Genomic DNA, 21,261 nt, shown 5'->3' with positions numbered 1-21,261 from the left:
CGGCCCGCGGGACCCGCCCGCCCCTCACCGCCCTCTCCCCGGGCCGCAGCAGCGCCGAGCCCGCACCCAGCAGCAGCAGCAGAAGCAGGGCCGGCAGTGGCGGGGCGGCGACTCTGGGGAAAACGTCTTTATTTACAGTCCCGGCGGCGTGCGAGGAGCCGGCGGCGGGGCAGCGCTCGCGGCCTCCCGGCGCTGGAGCCCCCGGCAGGGATGCGGCAGGGCTGGGTCCGCGGCGGCTCCGTGACACCGAATCACGGGATAGCACCCAGGCTGGCCAGGCGGGGCCAGGCGCTCCGGTCTCCCCCGGGTCACAAGTCCCTTTTCCTTTGGTACCCATAGGCACAGCGGGGTGAAACCCCGGAGCGGGCAGCCCCGGGGGCGGGGGCTGCGTGCCTACAGCTCATCGGCTGGGCTGTGGGTGAGCGGAGCCTGCTCCTGGACCCCCTCCAGGGCCTCCCCTGTGTCTGGAAGGCTGGCAGCTCCCTCGCGCTCATCCTTCTGGCCCTTTTTCTTCTTCTTCCCGCTCTTTTTTTTGCTCTGCTTCTCCCCCACGCTTGCCAGATCACCCTTCTTGCCAGTCCACTTCTCTGCCAGGCAGCCTAGGGAAAAGAGAAGAAGAGTGGGGCAGAAGGGGCGCTGCTGGAAAGGCAGGGCTCCCATGCTTTAGCAAGGCCCCCCTGTCCTCCTGAGCATTCCTGCATTATTTCAGCTGCTGGAAGCAGCCAGGACTTACTTGTGTCCTTTCCCTTTAGCACGTGGTTGGCACAGAGAAACTGGGAGAGATCCTCTGTCTGGTGGTGCCTGTACCAATCTTCGATCACATCTTCATACTCCTCTACCAGCACATCGCACTAGGGCAGAGAGGAGAGACCAGCTCCAGACACGTGCTGGTGTGGCAGGACCAGGGTCAGGCTCCTGCCACGAGTCCTGCCAACATCCTGCTCCCAGCAGTGCATCCCTGGATACTCTCTCCCCTTCCACTCCAGCCTACAAGGTCACAGCAGCCACTGAGAGCCAAGCCCACAGGGTGGGGTACCTGCTTTTTGAGGTCAGCCACCTCAGCGGAGGTCTCATTCCACAGCTCGTAGGGGATGTCCATCACCACCTTGACACCCTTGTGCACCAGATTGTGCAGGGTCTCGAACGTCTCTGACATGCCCTGTGAGGGAGGGAGCAGCACGGCCTGGTGAGGTGCGGCTCCTCCTGCAGGGCTCCCACTCTCTCCTCCCACTGTCAGCCACACAACCCTGCCCAGCCACGCAGAACATGCAAACCAGATCCCTGGGGGCATCAGCGTTACCAGGGGGGAGTTCAGGTGGCAGCGAGTTCCCCTCTGCAAACCTGGTCCCAAACCCCAGAGGAAGACAGCCCCAAGTTTCCTCCATGCCTGCCCACTGACACCAAAGACAGCACCCCACATCTGACTTGGGGGGCAGCGTGGCTTCGCCTGCCAGGCCCTATCAGGGGATCTAGAGGGTGGGAAGAATGACCCTGGTTTGTCACTCTGGCAGCGAAGGGATGGGTGAGGCACATTTGGGAGCAGGAACTGGAGGAACGTTCCTCACCTTTGCGAATCTGTTACTGCCGCTCCTCTCCTTGTGCAGGTTGTACTCCAACAGCCGCTTGCAGATGTTCTCTGTCACCTCAATTAACCGGATGTCCCTGCATGGAGAGAAAGGCTCAGGCTCGGCGGGGGCCCCCAGCAACAGCCAGGGCACAGGGTGAGCCTCCCAAGGCCCCCAGCAGCAGCCAGGGCACAGGGTGAGCCTCCCAAAGCCCCAGCTCCAGAGGCAGTGACAGCAGCAGGAGCCTCCCATCCCGCTGCCACTTACGACTGTGTGTACTTGACAGCAGAGCCCTTCCCGTCCAGGAAGCCATACTTGGTGTCAATCACCTCCTTGGTCTTGCCAGTCTCCTCGAAGGCGGATTTCAGCTCCACTGCCACGTACTTGCACACTGTGGGAAGGAGAGAGCACAAAGGCTTTAGGGGGTGTCACTGTTGTGACAGGCAGTGTGACAGAACACCTGGGACAGCAGCAAGAACCAGCCCAAGAACCGGGCATTTGGCTGTCCAAAGAAATAACCAGGAATGGCTCAGCTGCTTCCACCAAGAACACTTGAAGCAGGAGCACCCAAACCAATGTTTCAGTGTAAACCAGCTGCTGTGGCACAGCTGGAAGTCACACAGGCTCAGCTTTCCCCCCAAAAGCCTCTACCTCCCTGCCACAAGAGCTGCTCTCCTCCTTTTGGAAGAGCACGGGGTCTTTTAGCAATGGAAGTCCCAGTGTGGCTCAGAGCTTCTCCTTGTGATGGCAGCACCTGGTCCCACCTGGTCCTGGTTCTGTGCTCTCAGTGCCCTGGGGACACTGGGTTTGTGCTGGGGACTGAGCAGCTGGCAGGGCTCACTGGGCTGGGTGACAGCACAAAGTGCTGGCCGTGGCTTCCAGCAGCACAACCTGGGGCTCTGCCTGCAGCAGAGACCACATCATCAACAGATTCAGAACACAGTGCAGGGTTATTTTTATAAAGCTAAAAAAAAGGCTTTATTTCTTCTGTAAAAAGAGCCCAATAGAGCTATAGAAACAGACAGCAGGAGAAATATCTCAGGGGTTTACAAGTGGGAATGCGGAGGAATAGAAGCCAGGCATGGTGTGGCTATTCCTCGTCCAAAACCAGAGTCTCAGGAGGCTGGAGAAAGCTTTGTCCGGTGCTGTGGGGTCCTGTTTGTCAGAAGCCACCTCTTCTTCGAGTTCCACTTTAGAAATGCCAAGCTTCAGCAGGAATGGTCTGACAGCAACGAGCCAGTGTCTTCTGCCAGGCAATTATGTGAGTTGAGAGATGCCTCAGGCAGGAAGAGAGCGAGGTGGCTTCTCCAGAGCTCCCATGCAAGCGTTGAGAAGCCCTGTGCACACCTCCTGCACAATCCTTCCTCTGCTGGCACAGGGGGCTGGAGGCAACTGTAGGATGATCCCTCCTTCCTGCAGACCCTTGGAGCTCGGATCTCAAGGATGTCCCCCTCCACACCACACCTGCTGCAGCGTCCCCACACATGCCAGGAGCGCTCAGTGCTGAGTCCAGCTATCCAGATGCTCCCTGCAGCTTTGGCTGTGCACTGACACAGGTTTGAAGCCTGGGCAGGAAGAGGAGCAGAGTGTGGTCAGTGCTTGCTCTGATGCTTCTCTGAGGTTACACTGGTGCCACAGCAGAACTCGGACATCAGCATCTCCAGAGCTGCTTCCACGGCAGGGAAAGTTTTGTTAAGAACTCCCTATTTTTTTAAAATTTTCTCTTTGTTGTCCAGCTCCACATGTGCCTGCACAACAAAGACAGAGGAAACCGCACCAGGCAGCAAATGCCCGTCATGACCTACCCTGGACTGCCTGCGAACCAAAGGGATACTTAGACACGAAGCATCACGGAGACCAAACTGTAAGCAGCACACACGACCAGTCCCAGCTACGAACCGGCAGGCGATCAAGCGACTGCTGGGAACGGCGATGCCCGCGGGCAGGAGGCGGGCAGAGGAGCAGCCCGCGGGGGCGCAGCCCGCACCAGCAACTCCCGGCCCGAGCAGGAAGGGGGCGGCCGCCGATCAGCCCGGCCCCCGAGGCCCCGCTTACCCTCGCACTTGCTGGGCAGTCGCACCCAGTCCGAGTCGTCGCCCCCCGCCAGCGCCGCCGCCATCAGCAGCATCAGCAACGCTGCCCCCGCCGCCGCCGCCATGACTCCGCTTCCGGGGCGCGCTCCCGCCCCGCCACGCCCGGTTACCATGGCGACCTCGCCGCGCCCGCCAATGGCGGAGGCGCGCGTGACCCGCGTGACCAATCCCCGCCGGCCGCCGCCAGCCAATCCCAGCGGCGCGCGGCCCCCCTGGCACCGCCCCCGGGCGGTCCCGCCGGGCGCCCACGTGGGACGGGGCGCGCACGTGGCCGCGGGGGAGCCCCACACAACCCTCCGGGGGCCTCCCTGCCTGTGGAATTCTGGAAACTTTCCCCCCCGAGGTACCCTGGGGCCCCTTCCCATCCTCCAGGAAATTCCACGGCCCTGCTACCCACAGAAACGTGTCAGTTCCTCTCTCTTGTCTCCTCAAGCCCAGATTCGCATCCTGTACCTCCCCCAACCAACACTGGGTCTTCTCCCTCCTCCACTTGGGGGTCCCCTCTCTATTCTCCAGACTTTTCCCAGGGGAACTTACCCTTCATGCCCTCAGCTCTGGGCGAGGAGGATGGAGGTGAGGACAGCATCAGAGAGCAAGACCTTCAGCAGCACCACACGGACAGCCATAAGCAGCGCTGCCAAGGCAGGGGCCGGTGACACTGCAATGGAAGGGTGAGGTGATGCCTGCCACAGACACCCCTCTGCACCCACGTCCTTCCCAGGCCGGCAATGGGGCCGTGTTTGGGCAGACTTGGGATCTTTACACATTCCAGAGACACCTCATGTCACCCTCATGCTGTTCCTGAGGGCAGGCTGGCTCTGATCCAGTTTCCACCAAGGTGAGCTTTCCTCCCTCTTCCCCAGTCCCACAACACTGGGAAAACCCATCCCAACCACCACATATCCCCAGCCAAGCCACCGCCAGGGCTTTCTCCCTGGCAGCTGACATTCCCACCAGGCAGGGGCCAGAGACTCACCAGCTGTGCTACAGAGCTCTGCTGCCTCCTCGTTGCCTGTGGGATGAAAGAGCAGCTGGGGAGGCAGTGGCAGCCCAGCACCAGGTGCATGGCAGGGCTAGCCACAAACCCCTTCCTGTGATCGGGACAGCAACGTTTGCCCCTAGGGCCTCACACCTGCTCCCTGCTGCTCCCAGAGGCCCTGCCGACCTCCCTCCTCGGGGGCCACCAGGGCACCCACTGGGCTGGGCAGCAGCGGCCAAGGCAGGCAGGGGAGGAGGCAGCAGGGCCATACCCGTGATGCGGATGGGGCGGGAGCTGTGGGACGGGGAGGTCCTGTTGGCCCCCACATGGCAGGCGAGTTCCCTCTCGCGCGGGGGGTCACTGGAAAGGAGGGAGACGGAGCAGACGGATCCACCATCCTCCTGGGAGGCGCCATAGGCAAAGGACTGCAGGACGCTACCGTTCCCACCGGAGATCCAGACGGCATGGCCAGAGCTGGGGGCCAGGTCGCTCACCACGCACACCACCAGCTGCCGGCGCTGTCCGGCCAGCACCATGCTCAGTGGCTGGGTCAGCGTAGGCAGTGGCACGGCTGCCCTGCCAACTGAGGGAGACAAGGTTTAGGGGCACTGCTTCCCTCACATTCCACCGAGCACGGCAGAGCTCAGCATCCAGGGTGGCACCCGGCCTTTCCGCCTCCTGGGTTTGTCCCGGGGGTACTCACAGGGCAGGAGCAGGAGCAGAGCGGCAGCCAGCAGCACCCGGAGCAGCTCCATGGCAGCTGCAGCGCTTGGGGCCGCCAGTGCTCAGCCCCCGCCCGCAGCTCCAGCTGCGCCGCCCACCGGGGGCTGCGGGGCCCCCTCGCCGGTGGTACAGCCCCGCTCCGCCCCGCCGGGGCCGCTGCTCCTTCCCGGTCGCGCCACGGAGCGAGTCCCGGCCCCGGGGGTGCTGCACATCGGGACCCCGCCCCCGGGACACCCCCACCGCCTCCCGAGCCCCGGGAGCACCCCCGGCCCAGCACAGCGCTGCCGGCAGGCGAAGAAGAAACTACACAAGGACTCTGGGCTGCACCGCAGGGTACGGCTGTGCCCGGGACACACGCTCGGCCCCGCGGTGACCAGGGCAGGTGACACCTGGGACAGGGTGGGGTGGGTGGCAGCTGCTGAGGACTTAAGGAGGACGAGCTCCTACAAGATCCATGCACGAGCCAGGCTGGAAATGCCTCTGTTTTATTCTTCTTCAGCCAAATGCACCAAAACAAACCCCGAACCCCAGCACTGCTCGGCTTGGTGACACCAAACACTTCCAGGAGACACCTGGCAGGGCAACCTTGGTTACTTGCAGTCAAGGCTGTGGCTTCACGCAGCGGAACTTTGTGCCACCTTCTTTATGACTCAAGGCACATGTATTGAAATAAAGGAAGAGCATGTACAGTAACTTCAACACAACCCCATCATTAAGGCATACATTTTTCAAAGATTTTTCTTGAAAAAAACAACAAAAAATTTTTTTTTGTAATTTCCAGCATTCACCTTATGCTGTTTTATGACCTCTTCATACCTACAGTTTCAGCCTGAATTCAAAGAACCCCATCATTCTCAACCCAGGAGCTTGGGTGGAGCAGCAATATTGCCTGATTTTCATACACATCTCAATAGCTGGTGATCCTTTAGGAAGTCCAAACAAACCAACAGAGTTATCTTTCCTTGCCCTACAGCTGTCACAATACAAACATCAAATTAATCTTGAATTCTTTTGAAGAACCTGAGAACTGACTTAATACCTGAAACTCAGGAACAAGGACAAGACTTGACATGTGCCTCCTCCCTCCAACCATCACCACGCCAAGGACCAAGCTACTCCACATTGAGCTTTGTTTTTATGTTCATGGCCGCCAGCTCAGCCACGAAGTAGCGGAAGACATGGGGCACAGGGACAACCTCGATGGCATCCACCTCGCTGCAGATGGAGCAGGAGTACCTCCTGCTGCTGGTCACGGAGGCCTGGGACAGTTTCTCCAGCACAGGGGACGTCATGCTGCCGCAGCTCGTGCACACGTAGGCCACGGAGCCGTCGGAGCAGTTGAAGAGGCGGTCCTGCAGCAGGAAGGACGTGCCGTGGGCCAGCAGAGCGTCCCGCTCCATCTCGCCGAAGCGGATCCCACCTTCCACGTTCCTGCCCTTGACGGGCTGGTTGGTGACAGCGTCTCGGGGCCCTGTGGTCCTCACCTGGAATTTGTCGGAGACCATGTGGCGCAGGCGCTGGTAGTACACCACCCCCACGAAGATCTCTGCCTCGAGCTCCACCCCGCTGATGCCGCTGTACATCTTCTCCGTGCCAAAGAAGTTGTAACCCGCGCTGGCCAAAGTCTCACCGAAGTATTTCAGAGCAGATTTCTTCTCGGTGAAGGTGAAGGGAGTGGCATCGTAGGACACCCCGTGCAGGGCTGCTGACTTCCCTGCCATGCTCTCAATTAACATCCCAATGGTCATGCGGGAGGGAAAGCCGTGAGGGTTGAAGAGGATGTCTGGAACCATGCCGTTCTCTGTGAAGGGCATGTCCTCGACAGGCCACAGCTGGCTCAGGATGCCTTTCTGTCCGTGACGGCTGGCAAATTTGTCCCCAATAGTGGGATTTCGGGGAACCCTCACAGTGATGCAAGCCTTCTTGAACTTCCCAGTGCCACGGTCGTTGCTGCACAACCTAACGTTGTCCACAATGCCCACTTCCTTACTCCTGTGGAGGTGGAGGAACAATCATAGCAAAGGTGTCAGGTTTGATAATAATTTGTAGTTTCAAAAGGAAATAAAGCAAAAAATATAAACCACTTATAAAATGCCTTTGGACAGCTGAGAAACACCACTATTCTTCAAAGTAGTGAGGGAACTCAGACTATGTAAGGAAGCAATACAAAGGCATCTTCCAAGTGCCATTCAAGTACCACTTTCAGGTGATAGGGTAATGTGCCACCTATGATTTAAAATAAGAATCATTTCAACCTGGTTCATCTGGATCACACTTTGTATCTGACAAACTGCATCCCACTGCCATTTCCATTGTGTTAAGGCAGCAGCCCCTCTCCCTACCACCAATAAATTCACACCATACTGATGGGATCCCAAAATAAAGAACCCAATTCAGTTCTTCAGTTGAGAGGGAAGTGTAGAGTAGAAAGGGAAGGCAAAGTATGAGCTTTGACAAGCTCCTTGTTGTGCTCCTTCTATAGATGAGCCCTCAGCCTGATATTCCATGTACCAGGGGTCTGCTGCAGGCTTAATTGTTATCATGTCCACAAACAACCAGTGCAGGCAAATCACCAAAAAAACATCCTCCTGGGATAAGCCATCTCTGCAGCACACACTGGCTTAGAGAAAAGATGTGACACATGCCTGGGAGTCACCTACAGCATGAACTTCATGCTCTCTGTCACGCCATGGACACTGTTATGTGAGGAGAAAAGGGAACATCTGCAGGGAAAGGGCCAACTGCCCTCCCCATGGGGTGAGCAGAGCCAGGAGCGACAGGCTGTACTTACGGATAGTACACAGTGAAGGTCTCCCCTGTGTTGAGGTTCATGAAGCTGTAGAAGGGGTCCCCAGGCTGCAGGATAGACCCCACAAAAGGCAGTCCATCAGCATCCAGCTTCTCCCCAATGTTTGGATCGCCAGGCCTGATGCCAAATACTAAATTATCTCCCGCCCTGCTGGCTTTAAGGGAAAGGTCAATGCTCTCTGCCTTGATAACACTTCCATAAGCAAATCCTCTCTGCCAGGAAGATTTATTTACGATCTAAAAAGGAGAAACAAAAGGCTGTTAAAGACTTGCTGATAACTTCAAAGAAGAAAAGATTTACAAAGGCAAGCATCAGACCAAAATGGGAAAACTGCCTTATTAAAGTCTCCCAGTAAGTCACCACTCCAAAAAGCTCAAGCCTCACATAACCCCCGTATTTTTCAAAGCTGGAAGGCCATGGCCTTGGACAAACAAAGCTCTGCTCTACTCCCAGCACTTCCTGCACTGCCTGCTGTAACAACACAACCACTGTGCTGCTGAATCTGCCCAAAATGTGTGAGCACCAGCCCAGACAGAAAGTAGGGTCCTCTCAGCTGAGTATCACGCCTACTCCCAGTGCTCCACATCAAATTCCTTCACAGGACAGCAGGATTTTTCTCCTTCTGGTGGCTTACCATTGCATCTTCCATGTCATAGCCACTATAGGAGATGACAGCCACAATGGAATTGGTGCCAACGGGATAGCTGTCCATCCCATAATAGTCATACATGCTGGGCCTCACCAGAGGGCTCTGGGGGGTGTGCAGGTGGTACAGCTTGTTATCTGAGCGATCCTTGTAGTTGTAAACAGGAAACCCCATGGTCTGCTTTCCTGGAGGGAAGGAGGGAAACTTGGATTTATTCCTCCGTGTATCTTGTTAAGAAAAAAGCTGGAAATACTTACAAATTTAGAGGGATTATCAATCTTAACTCCCTTGGAATTTAATAGTTGTCCTAAGCCCAGCTCTAATTTTTCTATGAACCACAATACTCAATGCCTTTCACAGCATTTCATAAGGACTACATCTAATTTTGTTTTCTTTTCTGCAATTTCAAAATCCCCACTAAGGCTGGTGTGGTGTTTCTGGTTTTGCTTACTTGGGGATTTTTTTGGTGTGTTTACTTGTTTTGTTTTGTCATTTTTGGGGGGGATGTATGTGTGTCTTCCCCCCAGTGTTTCCCAGACTAAGGCCCATGTTATGTATTTCCAGGCCAAAAAGCATTTGTTTCTGCAGCCTAAATATCCTGGCAAGGGAATGGAGTTTTGAACAGTCATATTGCTACTTACAGAAAAATATGAGAAAGAAGTAATGTTTTAAGGACATCTTTCTGAAAATACTGTCAGAAATTCAATATACTAGAGGTATAAATCCTATATATACATTTTAAATACATATATTTTATTTTTATACATATAATTTTATTATATATATATATAATATATATTATATATAATATATATAATATATATTTAATCCTATATATGTATTGCAAATATATATATATTCAATATACTAGAGGTGTTAATGAGGTGTTAATCCCTCTGCCCAGGGTCTTGCAGCACTGGGTAATTCAGCACTTACCCATCTGGCACTGGTACATGTTCCGTGGACTTTGGTTGTGGTCGGAGAAGGGAATGAGATTGGCCACCACACTCAAAATGCTGTGAGGGAAGAGTTCCTGGTGAGTGGTCACTCCAGGCACCACCTCTGACTCCAGTGTGGCCACGTTCATGAAGATCTGCAAACATCAAATTGGATAATGCTTGTACATTTCCATTTTTTAAAGGGAAGGAAACAAAACAAAGCTGTCTCCGATGGCTTTCTGTCCATTTCAGTTTTAGCTGTGGGTGTTGACTGCACTGTAGTGTATTAGCAAGAAAAATCAGACAGCTGATAAACCACCTATCACAGATTAGCTGCACGGAAGGAATCCTGAAATACAGAACTGCAGTAATGTGTCCTCCTTTTTGTCTCCCACTTCAATAGTTCCAAGTGGATGAGCTCCCCAGAAATCCACTGCTTGGCTGCCCAGGAGCCATTTGGCAAACACGATGTAACACAAGATGACATGGTACACACAGCACAGCAATCCTTCACTTCAAATCTTCACAAAGTTAATACCAAGTGCAGATCTGAAGATCTCAAAAAGATCTCTACAGTCCAGCTATGACATTTACCAGAAATCAATTTGCAAGAGTGAAAAACCCCCTTCTGTCACCTATTCCAGGTCTTCAACACATGCCTCATCCTCAGCTCCTTCCATAAATATTTACCAAACCCATTTTCGATGCCAGGTACCTCTGTAACATGGGAATAGGCAAACCCCACCTGTTCCAGAGTCCCAATCCATTCATTCTTTCCATAGGACAGGTTTCTGACAGGCCGCACCATCCTGCAAGGGTTGGTGAAAATGAAGAGCCCAGGATACAGGCTGGGTTTTCCTGTCATTGGGATAAGGACCACTTCTGCCCGTGCAGGAAATCTCTTCTCTTGTGTTATCTGTTGGTGCAAAGAAATAACAATCTAGAAACACAAACCAAGTTTAACTAAACTGCATCCACCTGGTAATGATAATTGTCAATCACTGGTGTAGCCACTAATTAAAAAGCTACGGAGAAGAGTTCTTAGAAATACTTTTAGAAAAACCTCTACCAAAAAAAAAAAAGACAGAATATGTCTTATTTTATCTTGCCTTTTCCAAGAAAATGTTCTTTCAAAAACTGTAACTTCATAAACCAACAGATGAAACATATGGATTAATAAAAAAAGGTAACACAAAAGCACACTCCAATACTAATATACAGCCAAAGATAAATTACTGGGTCAAATTAAAAAAAAAAAAAAAGCCTAAGAAGTTCCAAACATTCCTATTTTTGACCACTGCATGTTGAAGATGTTTAGCTAAGAAACATTCCAAACAAGACAACAAACCTTGAAACGGCGGAGAGTTTGTGCAATCTCGGGAGCCAGCTCCTGCTCCACCCAGCCCACCATGGAGCCATCCAGCACAACCCTGTAGCACTCTGAGTAAGGCTGGCTTGGAGCTGCATCAATGGGGGTGACACCTGTGGCAACACGGGGTTGATGGACAGAACAGCCAAAAAAAAGCAAACAAGACACAGGAGTTACTTCTGCACTTCTCAGTTCACACCTAGAAATTTTCCGAGACATCAAAAAATTCTCAGCAAAGCCATAGGCAGGTTCAATGGAAAATGAAAAACATTTACAATTTAGAATGTCATTGCCCTCCCCATTTTTCTGACTGAAATAAGGGTTCTCATTATTATTCTCTGATTACCTTCATTATTGAAGGTAATCACAAGTGAACTGCAGTTCAATTCAAGTCATTACAAAGTTACTGCTTAGTCCAGTTTCTTAGAGCTGTGAGAAATTCCTTGTGCAATTCTTTGTGCTTCAGTGAACACCCTCACACTACAGCACACAGCTGAGAGGCACTGACATTGAATTTTACAGGCTGATGTGCCTGTACAAGCAATGTGTTATTTACCACTAAGCAGAAGCCCAGCAAGTACAGGTCAAACTTGATTTCACTTCCCAACTGAGCAGTGTGCTGTGATGCTGTGTGAAGAACCCTTCCCAGGCACGGGGTCACTTCACTAAACCATCAGGCCAGTGAAACATACCCAGGGAACATAACAAAGGTGGGATGTCTGTCACGGGCACCATCTCAGTGACAATTTCACACAGAGCTGTCATGTGGTTCATCAGCCCACAGGGCTCTCCATCTGGGGTGTCCACAGGGCACAGGAAGCCCCAGGATTCGGGCAGCAGCTTGCGCACAGTTGTGGTTCTCATCTGGGAGAACGCCGCCCCTCTGTGGATGCAGCGGAAGTGGGAGAGGTAGCGGATGAAATTCAGCTTGTCCCCCACCACACAGAGACCACTGGCCTGCAGCATGCCCAGCCCTAGGGAACAAAGGGGAGACTTATGGCAGGAGCTCATCCAGCTTTAAGAAACACGGATGATGTTACAAGACAGTTTCTTATTTTTCACTGACAACCCCTAAAGATGCTCACACTGGATCCCAACAAGGCAGGTGCACGTGCGCAGGCAACTCAGTGAGCTGTAAGAGACCTAGACACTTTAAATTCCAAGCTATTCCTTAAAATCTAGTTCCTTTTACAAACATGAGGAAGTAAATGCCAGTGAAGTGAACAGGAATTTGCAGCTATTATGCTTTACCAAAATTCTACAGGTTTTTAATCTAATTTTATTCTCTAGTGGGCACTCCATTACAACACTGTCATACTGGGCACTTCAGGGAAGCATCAGATAAATCTGAATCTACATCAGCAAACCAGTTTCTCTCCATTTAAGCTCACGTGACTAATGGGGCAGTTGGGATTAAAATAATGCCCCTTCTCTGCATTGCATCTTCTAAGAAGAAATAATATTTGGGAAAGCAAATTGAATTATGGTCACCATTTTGGACAATGCTAAATTTAATTTCAACTATTCATCTGGGTAGAGGCTTTGCTTTCATAATTAACCTGTTCTATACCATGCACAATGCCCATGCTTGTACATAAAATCTTGCCTTTTTTCCTCAACTATCCCTTTCTTCAAACCCCTTTTAGCAATTCAGCTACGGTGCACAATGTCTGCCTACAAGCAGTTGTTTCCAGTTAAGAGCTCAATTTTACGTTGTTCCTCATTTTGTTTTACAGGAAAAAAGGAAAATAAAAGGTCACCTTAAGCCTGCAGACTTACCTGTTTTAGACCTCAGGTTACCAGTTGCAAGGAGATACTCAAATGGCTTGGTGAAGTCTGGTGCCAGGGTGAATGCCTTCACCAGGCTGTCTGTATTTAGGCTGATATCTGCCTTTTCTGCTCTTTTCTCCAAAACAAACCTAACAGATTGCAGCCAGGTTTCAAGCCTCTCCTACGGTTTAAAAGTGAGAGATTTAAAATTAAAACAGGACAGGAGAGGCTCAAATTAGAACATCAGTTGCACATACCACAGAACTCCTCTGAAATTAGCAAGATGGACAACTTTTAAGGAACTGACAGTTTTCCAGACTTAGTTCCAACACCGACTTCATTCTATCAAGATGCTGATGGTATATGTCAACACAGAACTAAAAGGAAAACACCCACCCAACAGCTTGGCAATCACTTCCACCCAGAATGGTGATGAGTCTGGCAAATGAAGTACAATAAGAGAATTTTATAAAGCACAGACAACCCAAAGCAGAAACTGTTCCTACCATCTGACTACAAGGATAACTCTGTATACAGCGTACACTGTGCCTACTGCATGCTTTAGACTATTTAGGATCTTAAGATTTAAAAAAAAGAGGCTGTTAACTCACTCCCTTGCTGATCTGACAGCAAGGGCTAGGCAGGAAAACAGCTTTTTCTGGTTCCTGGTAGCTGTTTCTCATAGCACTAAAATGCTTCCCCAAGTTCACTTTCAAACCACTCAAGTAGTAGAGAATTTTTTACAGGCTTTCAACAAAACAACGCCAAAGAAAATTCTGGCTAAAGGGGAAAACAAAGATTATAGAAATATGTAATAACACAGGGAAGTATCTTATTTGGGGATGAGAACTACTATTCCATAGTGAATTTCATGGGACAGTCAAGCTTCTGAACATAACTACTCTCCTCCCAGCATCCTAAAATGGTCCCTATAAATTCATCCCTATAAACTGAATTGGAATAGACTAGTAGTAAGTTACCTGCTTAAGTCAGAAGCATGTTAGCAACATTCTGATCTGTAAAGAAATGTAAAAAGATGTGGGAGCCATGAGCTTACCTTTAAGAACATAAGGAAAAGCTGTCCTGGGGTAAGCACCTCGTGATTCATAAGACTGTCTGGGTTATCTTCCATGCATTCCCCTTTGGCAAAAGCATAGAGTTTCTGGGTCATCATACAGAGCAGGTAGAACTTTTCAGTTCTATTGGTCAGGTGAATACAGATACAATTGCTGAAGGAAGAGAAAGAAGAAGGACAACTACCATGATCTCTTCACGCTAGCTTCATGTTCTTCAAGTCTCTCCTAAATAATTGTAAACCAATTTTTTAAAATAAAAGCCTAACAAGGCGAGTAGATATAAAGTACAAAATATTTCTGTTAGCACTATCAGTGTCCTGTCACAGAAACTCCAAACCTCCACTGCTATCAAGCCATGTATGGAAAACTGTGGGCTGAGCAACAGTCTAGCACAAACAAAAAAGCAAAACCACATCTAATTCCTAAAGCTGGAGGAAGAGCAAACACCTACTTTAACACAAGAATGAATTTTTTAGTTGAATGCCTGCCACACTGACAGTCTCAAAGCAAATTCTTCCACTGCTTTCTAACTTATCTCATGTAAGAAGATTTTAAAGCATTTCTTTTCTGCCATTTTAAAAGATAAAAATTATTCAGAGTTGACAGAGATTGTGTGAAACCAATAATAAACTGCAGTACTTCTGTTCACCAAATGGATCCTCAAGCAGTCACAGAGCTAGCTTTAATCTTCCTCAACCTTTGTGTCTTTCATCAATGACATCACAAAAATGCCATCTAAATAAAAACTGTCACCCTCTTGTGCAACTGTTTTGGGAATACTTGTGTCAATCCATTAAAACACACATCATCGTAACACTCTCACACATGCCTATAAATTCAACAAAATGACACTAGATCCCAGCCACATACAGACCTCAGAATGAAATCTGCAGCTTGTTCATTGCTGTACCACTCAGGCAGGTTGAGTTTCACTCTGAAGCTCTTTCCCAGGTAGTCCAGGACGTTTTGCTGTGTCAAACAGCCAGCATCCACCACTGCTCTCAACATCTCAGTGACACAGTTGGCATAAAAGGTGTCATCTTCCCTTCCTTTCACCAACTCTTCAAAAATCTGGTAGTCTGGGAAATTAACCAATGCCTGAGAGACAGAAGTTTATGAGATCAGAAAAATAAGGTCATAACAACATCTGTCTACAAAATACAGCTAAAGAACTAAGGCTGTATACTAACCCATGATTTAGGTTTTCAGTGCTCTAGAAATGTCCTTCCACAATGAAAACTGCAAAATGCTGTGGGGTTGAGATGCTTAGAGAGCAATGCAGGGGATATTCATACACTGATAATGATCTCCATCCAGACCATTCATTAGAAAAACCCCATAAAACCATGAGTGTGTGACTCTCCCCTCATCTCTTGTCCCTACAGACACTTCCTCTGCTGCAGAGTGTTTGATTAGTGTTGCACAGTTTGGATGACCTTTCTCCAATCACTGAAAATACTCCAAGGGGAATTAGCTTCTTCTCATTACTTAAAACAAAAACGCTTTGCAAAACTTCTGTGTTCATTCAATACAAAATGACAAGCATTTATTGCTTACCTTCAGAGCAAACCCCAAGGGGAGGAAGAACAACTCTTTGCGAAAAATGAAATTCAACATGACACAGCCATTTTCCAAGTAGTGAAGGTTCATATTTATTGCAGTATGCTCATCCTTGACACAGTGCATCACCACCCCTGCAAAAATCACAACATCAGCACGAGCTGCACAAAACCAAGCGGCTGCATCGCTGTGTCATGTCCAAGGAGTGTGAGACAATTCATGAGAGAAACTTTGGTACTTGATGGCTGAGAACATTGGGCACATCACTCACTTCACTGCCACTTCAAATTAAAACTCAGCTCTTAGCTAAAGAGGGTTGTGTGTCAGGACAGCCAGCACATGTGCTAAGAGGCTTGGAAGATGCACAAAGTTTTTAAAGAAAGACCCAGGCCTCGGTTATCCTGTTTGTAACCTTTGGTTGTAGGACAGAGTAACAAACAATTATTGTTCCTAATGGCACTCTTATCTCTGTGTTTGGGTGGCAGTGCAGCAGCAGTGCTTCCTGGTCCAGCTCTACACTATGATCTGTAGGACAAAGAAAAATAAAACAAAAAAGGATCATCTAATCTGGCACTGCCTTGAAATAAACTAGAGTGGAACAATAGTGTGTGCTCAAGCACCATGGTCCAGTCAAATCAGCAACTGGCAACACCTTAGTTTAAAATGCTATTTAACATTTGCTGGCTTAATTAAATTTTAAACTGGTTTTACTGAGTATATATGACAATGGGAAAGTGCAGTCATGAACCTAGTTTACTCTGCTTCACAGATATTAAATCTGCCACCATGAAGTATGGACAAAATCAGTGAAATTATTTATGTGGATTACACTGACTTGTACTGAAGGTGATGTTTTAGTTACACCTTCCACACAACAAAAGGTGGCAAGTACTGCAAAGCCTGGAATAAAATCTCCTTGCTCCTCATGGGTAGCTCAGACAGCTCCCACAAGGCAAGTCCCTGCTTCTTGCTTGTGGCGTGTTTACCCTTTATTCTTATATGCAGCAAAAAATACTAACATTACACAAGAACTACAAAACAAAACAAGAAAAATATTAACATTACACAAGAACTAACAAAACAAACTACCAAAATTCAGCTACAGATGGTCATTCCTGTTTGTCCTCAAGCAGTTGTTACTAGGATGCTGCAGGAAACTGCTGAGCTTACCGTACTCTGTGAAACCAGGGCCTCTGTTTTTCCACTTGTGTCTTGCCATTGCGAGGGGGAAGTTTCGCCTGGGCATAATCAGCATCCTGATTACTTTTTCTAAGCCATTGATTATAAAGTAGCCTCCCATTTCCTGGAAGGAGAAGAAAAATAATTTTAATACATTTAGAAACTCAGAATCGGCATTGTGAGTAAAAGAAAAAAATGCCTGTACTATAAACAAAACCCAAACATTTAATGGGAAATAGCAAGACATGATTCAGCACTGCTTTTAGAAAGGCTGCACTCCTTAGATTTATGAAGTCCAAATGTGGCAGAGTGCAAGGAAAAGGATGCATGTTCCACAATTTAGAGCAAGAAAAAACCTTTATGATCAATGGAACATATCTGAATAGCTGCCATTAACTTTTTAAAGTAATTTAAAAAGCTCTGAACTTCTCACAGTGAGTTTATAAACCAGAAGGATTTTCAGAGCAAAAGATCTCTGTCTGGTCACACACAAGCTCACTTTTCTGATTTTCTTTTGTAGTTTTCTCTGTCTTTTTTTGTGAGTTCAAAATGCAGTGCTAAATAAGTCTGTATTCAATTACAGACAGCTAACGTGCTACTGGGGAGACAGGGAAAAAGCTGCAGAAGACAACTGGGAATGGAATTGTCTCTTTCAATGACTGTTCTCCAAATCTCTCTCTCCACAGAGTCCCCTTCACAGCACTCTCAGTTGCTGTGCAGCAGCTGAGAGGTTCTATACCTAAACTGTAGGTATTGACACCAAACAGATGCCTGTGCACAAGAACAGCCACGGCTGCCAACTTCTCAAGCTGCTTCATCGAGCCCCCATAAGCAATCTGCTTTCAAGAGAAAATGGGAAGTCAAACTAGAAACAAAATATCAATGTTCAAGCCCTGCAAAGAGAAGGTGACCTGACAAATGGCTCAGGTAGAACACAGACTTTCCTGACCCTCAAAATCCCCGTTACCTCTTCCTCCTCATGGTGCTGCAGAAGGTCTTGTGGAGAAAACCCACAGAGGTTGCACAATTTGGACTTGACCATGATTGGAATATACCCTAAGGGCTGTTTGATAGTCCCTTGTGGCATGTCATTCACTGACCAGCTGATGTCGGCCTAAAACAACACAACACCAACAGTAAGCAAGTTAAGCTGCCCTTTTAATGTTTCCTGCTATACCAACTGTACCTTTCATACAACCACAAGCAGTTGGACAGACTTGTATCACTGTAAAATGGCAGCAATAATAAAAAAAAACCAGTAGATACGTGCATAAAGATTACACTCTGGGGAGCAGTCAACATGGGTTTACAGAAGAAAATCATACAAGTCTGGAGTCAGGTGAAGAAGCTGCTGGCTGAGTGAACAAGGTTGGTCTGGCTGCCTTTGCCTTCCAGACCCTTCAACAGAGCAGCCTGAATAAAAAAAGGCAGCCAGAGGACAGGAAAGGAAACTTCAGAAGATAACGCTTAAAAGCAGAAGAAGACAGCAAGTGTCCACTGAAAAGACATCCGCACTACAGGCCTGACAAAATCTTTCCTTTCTTCACTCACCATGTTCATGAGTGATCTGAAAACCAAGAAAGAAAAGCATGCAGGAAAGAAAATTTATGAACAAGTTCTGGCAGCGTGTGTGAAGGAAAACTGTGGGAGCAAAGAATCCTAACTTTACATGCAGAATGATGGGCTTTGAAAGAGCTGCTGTCCTGCAGGAGAGAAACACTGGCACTGCAATACAGGAACATGGGTTTAACATCTGGCAGCAGCAAAAATGAGTAAAATGAGTCTCAGAAATTACTGGAAAAAGGAAAGGAAATGCTACTGTGCCCCTTTAAATCCACAGGGCAGCCTTACACGGGGACTGCTACAGCCTGGTCTACACCTGAAGTGATGATAAAGGGTCTACAGCTGCTCAGCAGACTGGGGCTCACATCCCACCCTGGGGCAGTGGGAACAGAGGGAGGAACATGGAGTAAAGCAGCACGGTGGAAACAGGCAGTGATTACTGACTGTTTTCTGCTGTGCATGGGCAGGGAAGGGCAGGGGTTAACCTGTCCCAGCACAAGGCAATGCCTTTTCACACAAGGCACAGCAAACTGTTCTAACTGCTTCAAGCGTTCAAAAAATAATTAAACAGACAATGGGGAAAAAAAAAGAGATGGGAAATAATTCAGGTAAGAAAAACAAAATCAGCTGTAGCTCAGGAAAATCTAAGATCCACTGGGAATACAGCTATGAACAATCTGCACTGCCCCACTTTCATTTTCAGATAAGGTATTGCACTTAAGAGTGGCTTTTATCATGGCAGGGTGTATAGCTTCAGAGAAATAATAATTAAAAAAAAAAAAAAAGAAAACAAACAAAACCCATGAAATTCTGAGCAAGCACTCCCTTGCACCAGGTGCCTCACATAAACAATCAGCTCAGACACAACTACATCATTTTAATAGAAAACGGCAATGTGCAATCCTTTCACACTGCAAAGGAAAATATTTGCGGGGGATGCTTCCTCTCCAGGCAAATTTCAAAGCACTTCACAAAAACCATGAACCTGTAAACAGGAGAGATTTACAGCTCTGGCCTTGTGCATGGGAGCAACGCTGCTTTTGAAACCTGGATTCCTGCAGAAACAAGATCTGGATTATGCTGCTCTCTGGGATGACAGAGAGCAGCATAATAACAAGGTTTTCCAAGCCGGCTGGCTGCTTGCAGGGAGCAACGGGAAAGAAGGGCAGCGGGACCACGACAAGCTTGGTGTGCGGGGAAAAACAGCGAGGCTGCACATCATCAACACCCCAGAGCCGCGGGGGACAGCAACACGCGTGTGCGGAGCCTGGCTCGGACAGGGACACGCGTGTGCGGAGCCGGGACAGGGACACGCGTGTGTGGAGCCAGGCCGGGACAGGAACACGCGTGTGCGGGGCTCGGCCGGGACAGGGACACGCGTGTGCGGAGCCGGGACAGGGACACGCGTGTGCGTGGAGCCCGGCCGGGACAGGGACACGCGTGTGCGGGGCTCGGCCGGGACAGGGACACGCGTGTGCGGGGCGCGGGCACTTACGGTGATCCTGCCGCGGTAGGTGCTGCGGAGCCCGCGGCACTCAGCCGGGAACACCCTCCTCTCCTGGCACACCGTCCCGGCCGGCACGGCGGGAGGGGCGATGGACACCCCGACCAGCGTCAGCGCCAGCCGGGTGTCCTTCAGCGCGAACTCCACCGAGGGCACATCCTGCAACGGCACCGGGTCAGCCCGGCGGGGCCGAGGGAGGGCCCGGCGCCGCGCCCCCCGCCCCGCGCTCCCCGCACCTGCACGGCGCGATAGACGCCCTCGCTGACGGCGTAGTTGAAGGACTCGATGTGGGCGCTGGTGAGGTCGCGCTGGGTGGTGCCGCGCCGCGGCGGCCGCAGCCGGTGCGGGTCCGGGCGCGGCCCCGTCCCGGTGCCCGCCATGCCGCGCGCTCCTCCTCACGGGAAGCGGCGCGCGCCGGGACGGCCGCGTGCGGAGCTCGCGCCGCCTTCCGCCGCGCCCCGCGCGTGCGCCCCGCACCCGGCCCCGCCCCTCCCGCGCGCGCCGCTTCCCGGCCGCTCCGGGAGCGCGTCCGTGCCTGAGGCCGCTCCTGTCCCTGGAGCCCGCCCCGCAGCTCCGTCCCGCCGGGCTGCGCTCCTCCTGACACGCACTCCCAGCTCCCCTGGGTCCCCCCTGTAAATCCGTGTCACCCGTGTCCCTCCCCCGGCCCAGCCACGTACGCTCCCGGAACGGGAGCCGGGACATCCACCCATGCCCGTCACTCTCCGCCACTTCCGCACGCCGGGAATCCCGGACAGCCCCGCTGCTCCCCAGCTCCCAGCGCTGCCGAGACAGCCGAGTTCCCGGGCTCCTGGGGACTTGGCAGCCCAGGGACCCGCTGCCCCAAGGAAACACCGCAGGCCGTGGGGTTTGCATGTTTTAATGATGGTTTAGAGAGATGTGGATAGATGTGAGCTCACCGCAGAGCCGGGAGCTCAGGCATTCCCAGCCCCACATGCACAGGCTGGCGTGAGAGCAGCCGGGCACACGATCTCGAGGCTGATCCTCGGCAGTGCCCCGTGTACCCCACGTCCTCTCAACACCAGGTTTTCCCAAGGGCTGCCACAGCAGACACGGTCATGGAGCACGATTATGAACGGCACAGCGTCGCTCTCCCGGGAGAGAGCTGCGTGTGGAGAACAAGAAATGCTGAGAGCAGGGACATGCAAGCAGTCCTGAAGGGCACTGGTCACAGTCACCTGGATGAAATCGGCGTTTGAGCCTTTCTTAGACTTCTCCGGCGTTCTCCGTGGACTGTGGGATTTCAGCAGAAGCACAACATGACTAACTCGCATGGAACAAGCCACATGGGAGTTACCTGAAACCCAGAGTCCAGTGGGACCAGACCCTGCTGGACAACGCAGCTGGAACACCTGGGCCAGAATTCTTCATGGATGACATGAAGGGATACAACTAAGACTAGAGACATTCTGTGGTATGGTAGGTGTCTTCTGGAAACCCAGCAGTATCCTGGGTGAAAGCTCAGGAAA

General features: G+C 50.5%; 2 protein-coding genes across 3 annotated transcripts; both read right to left on the bottom strand.

Moving 5' to 3' along the window:
• Nucleotides 1-112: 112 nt before the first annotated feature.
• Nucleotides 113-5,393, bottom strand: CNPY3 (canopy FGF signaling regulator 3). 2 transcript variants are annotated; one of them, XM_030946234.1, is made up of 8 exons: nucleotides 5,341-5,393; nucleotides 4,909-5,220; nucleotides 4,635-4,670; nucleotides 1,833-1,956; nucleotides 1,566-1,662; nucleotides 1,037-1,159; nucleotides 734-851; nucleotides 113-599 (listed from the first exon to the last, which is right to left on the bottom strand). In XM_030946234.1, the coding sequence occupies exons 1-8, from the start codon at nucleotides 5,390-5,392 to the stop codon at nucleotides 394-396; spliced, it is 1,068 nt and encodes a 355-aa protein (XP_030802094.1). In that variant the 5' UTR covers nucleotide 5,393; the 3' UTR covers nucleotides 113-393. The 2 variants fall into 2 exon arrangements, with proteins under 2 accessions (XP_030802094.1, XP_030802093.1); XM_030946233.1 differs by lacking the exons at nucleotides 4,635-4,670; nucleotides 4,909-5,220; nucleotides 5,341-5,393 and adding an exon at nucleotides 3,621-3,750.
• A 431-nt stretch (nucleotides 5,394-5,824) lies between these two features.
• POLR1B (RNA polymerase I subunit B) lies at nucleotides 5,825-20,187 on the bottom strand. The gene is made up of 15 exons (XM_030946195.1): nucleotides 20,011-20,187; nucleotides 19,766-19,933; nucleotides 17,675-17,821; nucleotides 16,699-16,831; nucleotides 15,526-15,662; nucleotides 14,843-15,066; nucleotides 13,950-14,121; nucleotides 12,902-13,073; nucleotides 11,815-12,096; nucleotides 11,102-11,235; nucleotides 10,499-10,669; nucleotides 9,752-9,908; nucleotides 8,804-9,000; nucleotides 8,152-8,405; nucleotides 5,825-7,352 (listed from the first exon to the last, which is right to left on the bottom strand). Exons 1-15 carry the CDS (start codon nucleotides 20,152-20,154, stop codon nucleotides 6,473-6,475), a joined length of 3,372 nt encoding a protein of 1,123 aa, XP_030802055.1. The 5' UTR covers nucleotides 20,155-20,187; the 3' UTR covers nucleotides 5,825-6,472.
• Nucleotides 20,188-21,261: the final 1,074 nt, after the last annotated feature.

Source organism: Camarhynchus parvulus, chromosome 3 (genome assembly GCF_901933205.1).
Source record: "Camarhynchus parvulus chromosome 3, STF_HiC, whole genome shotgun sequence".
Classification (NCBI taxonomy): Eukaryota; Metazoa; Chordata; class Aves; order Passeriformes; family Thraupidae; genus Camarhynchus; species Camarhynchus parvulus.
This window is presented reverse-complemented; position numbering and strand designations above follow the sequence as displayed.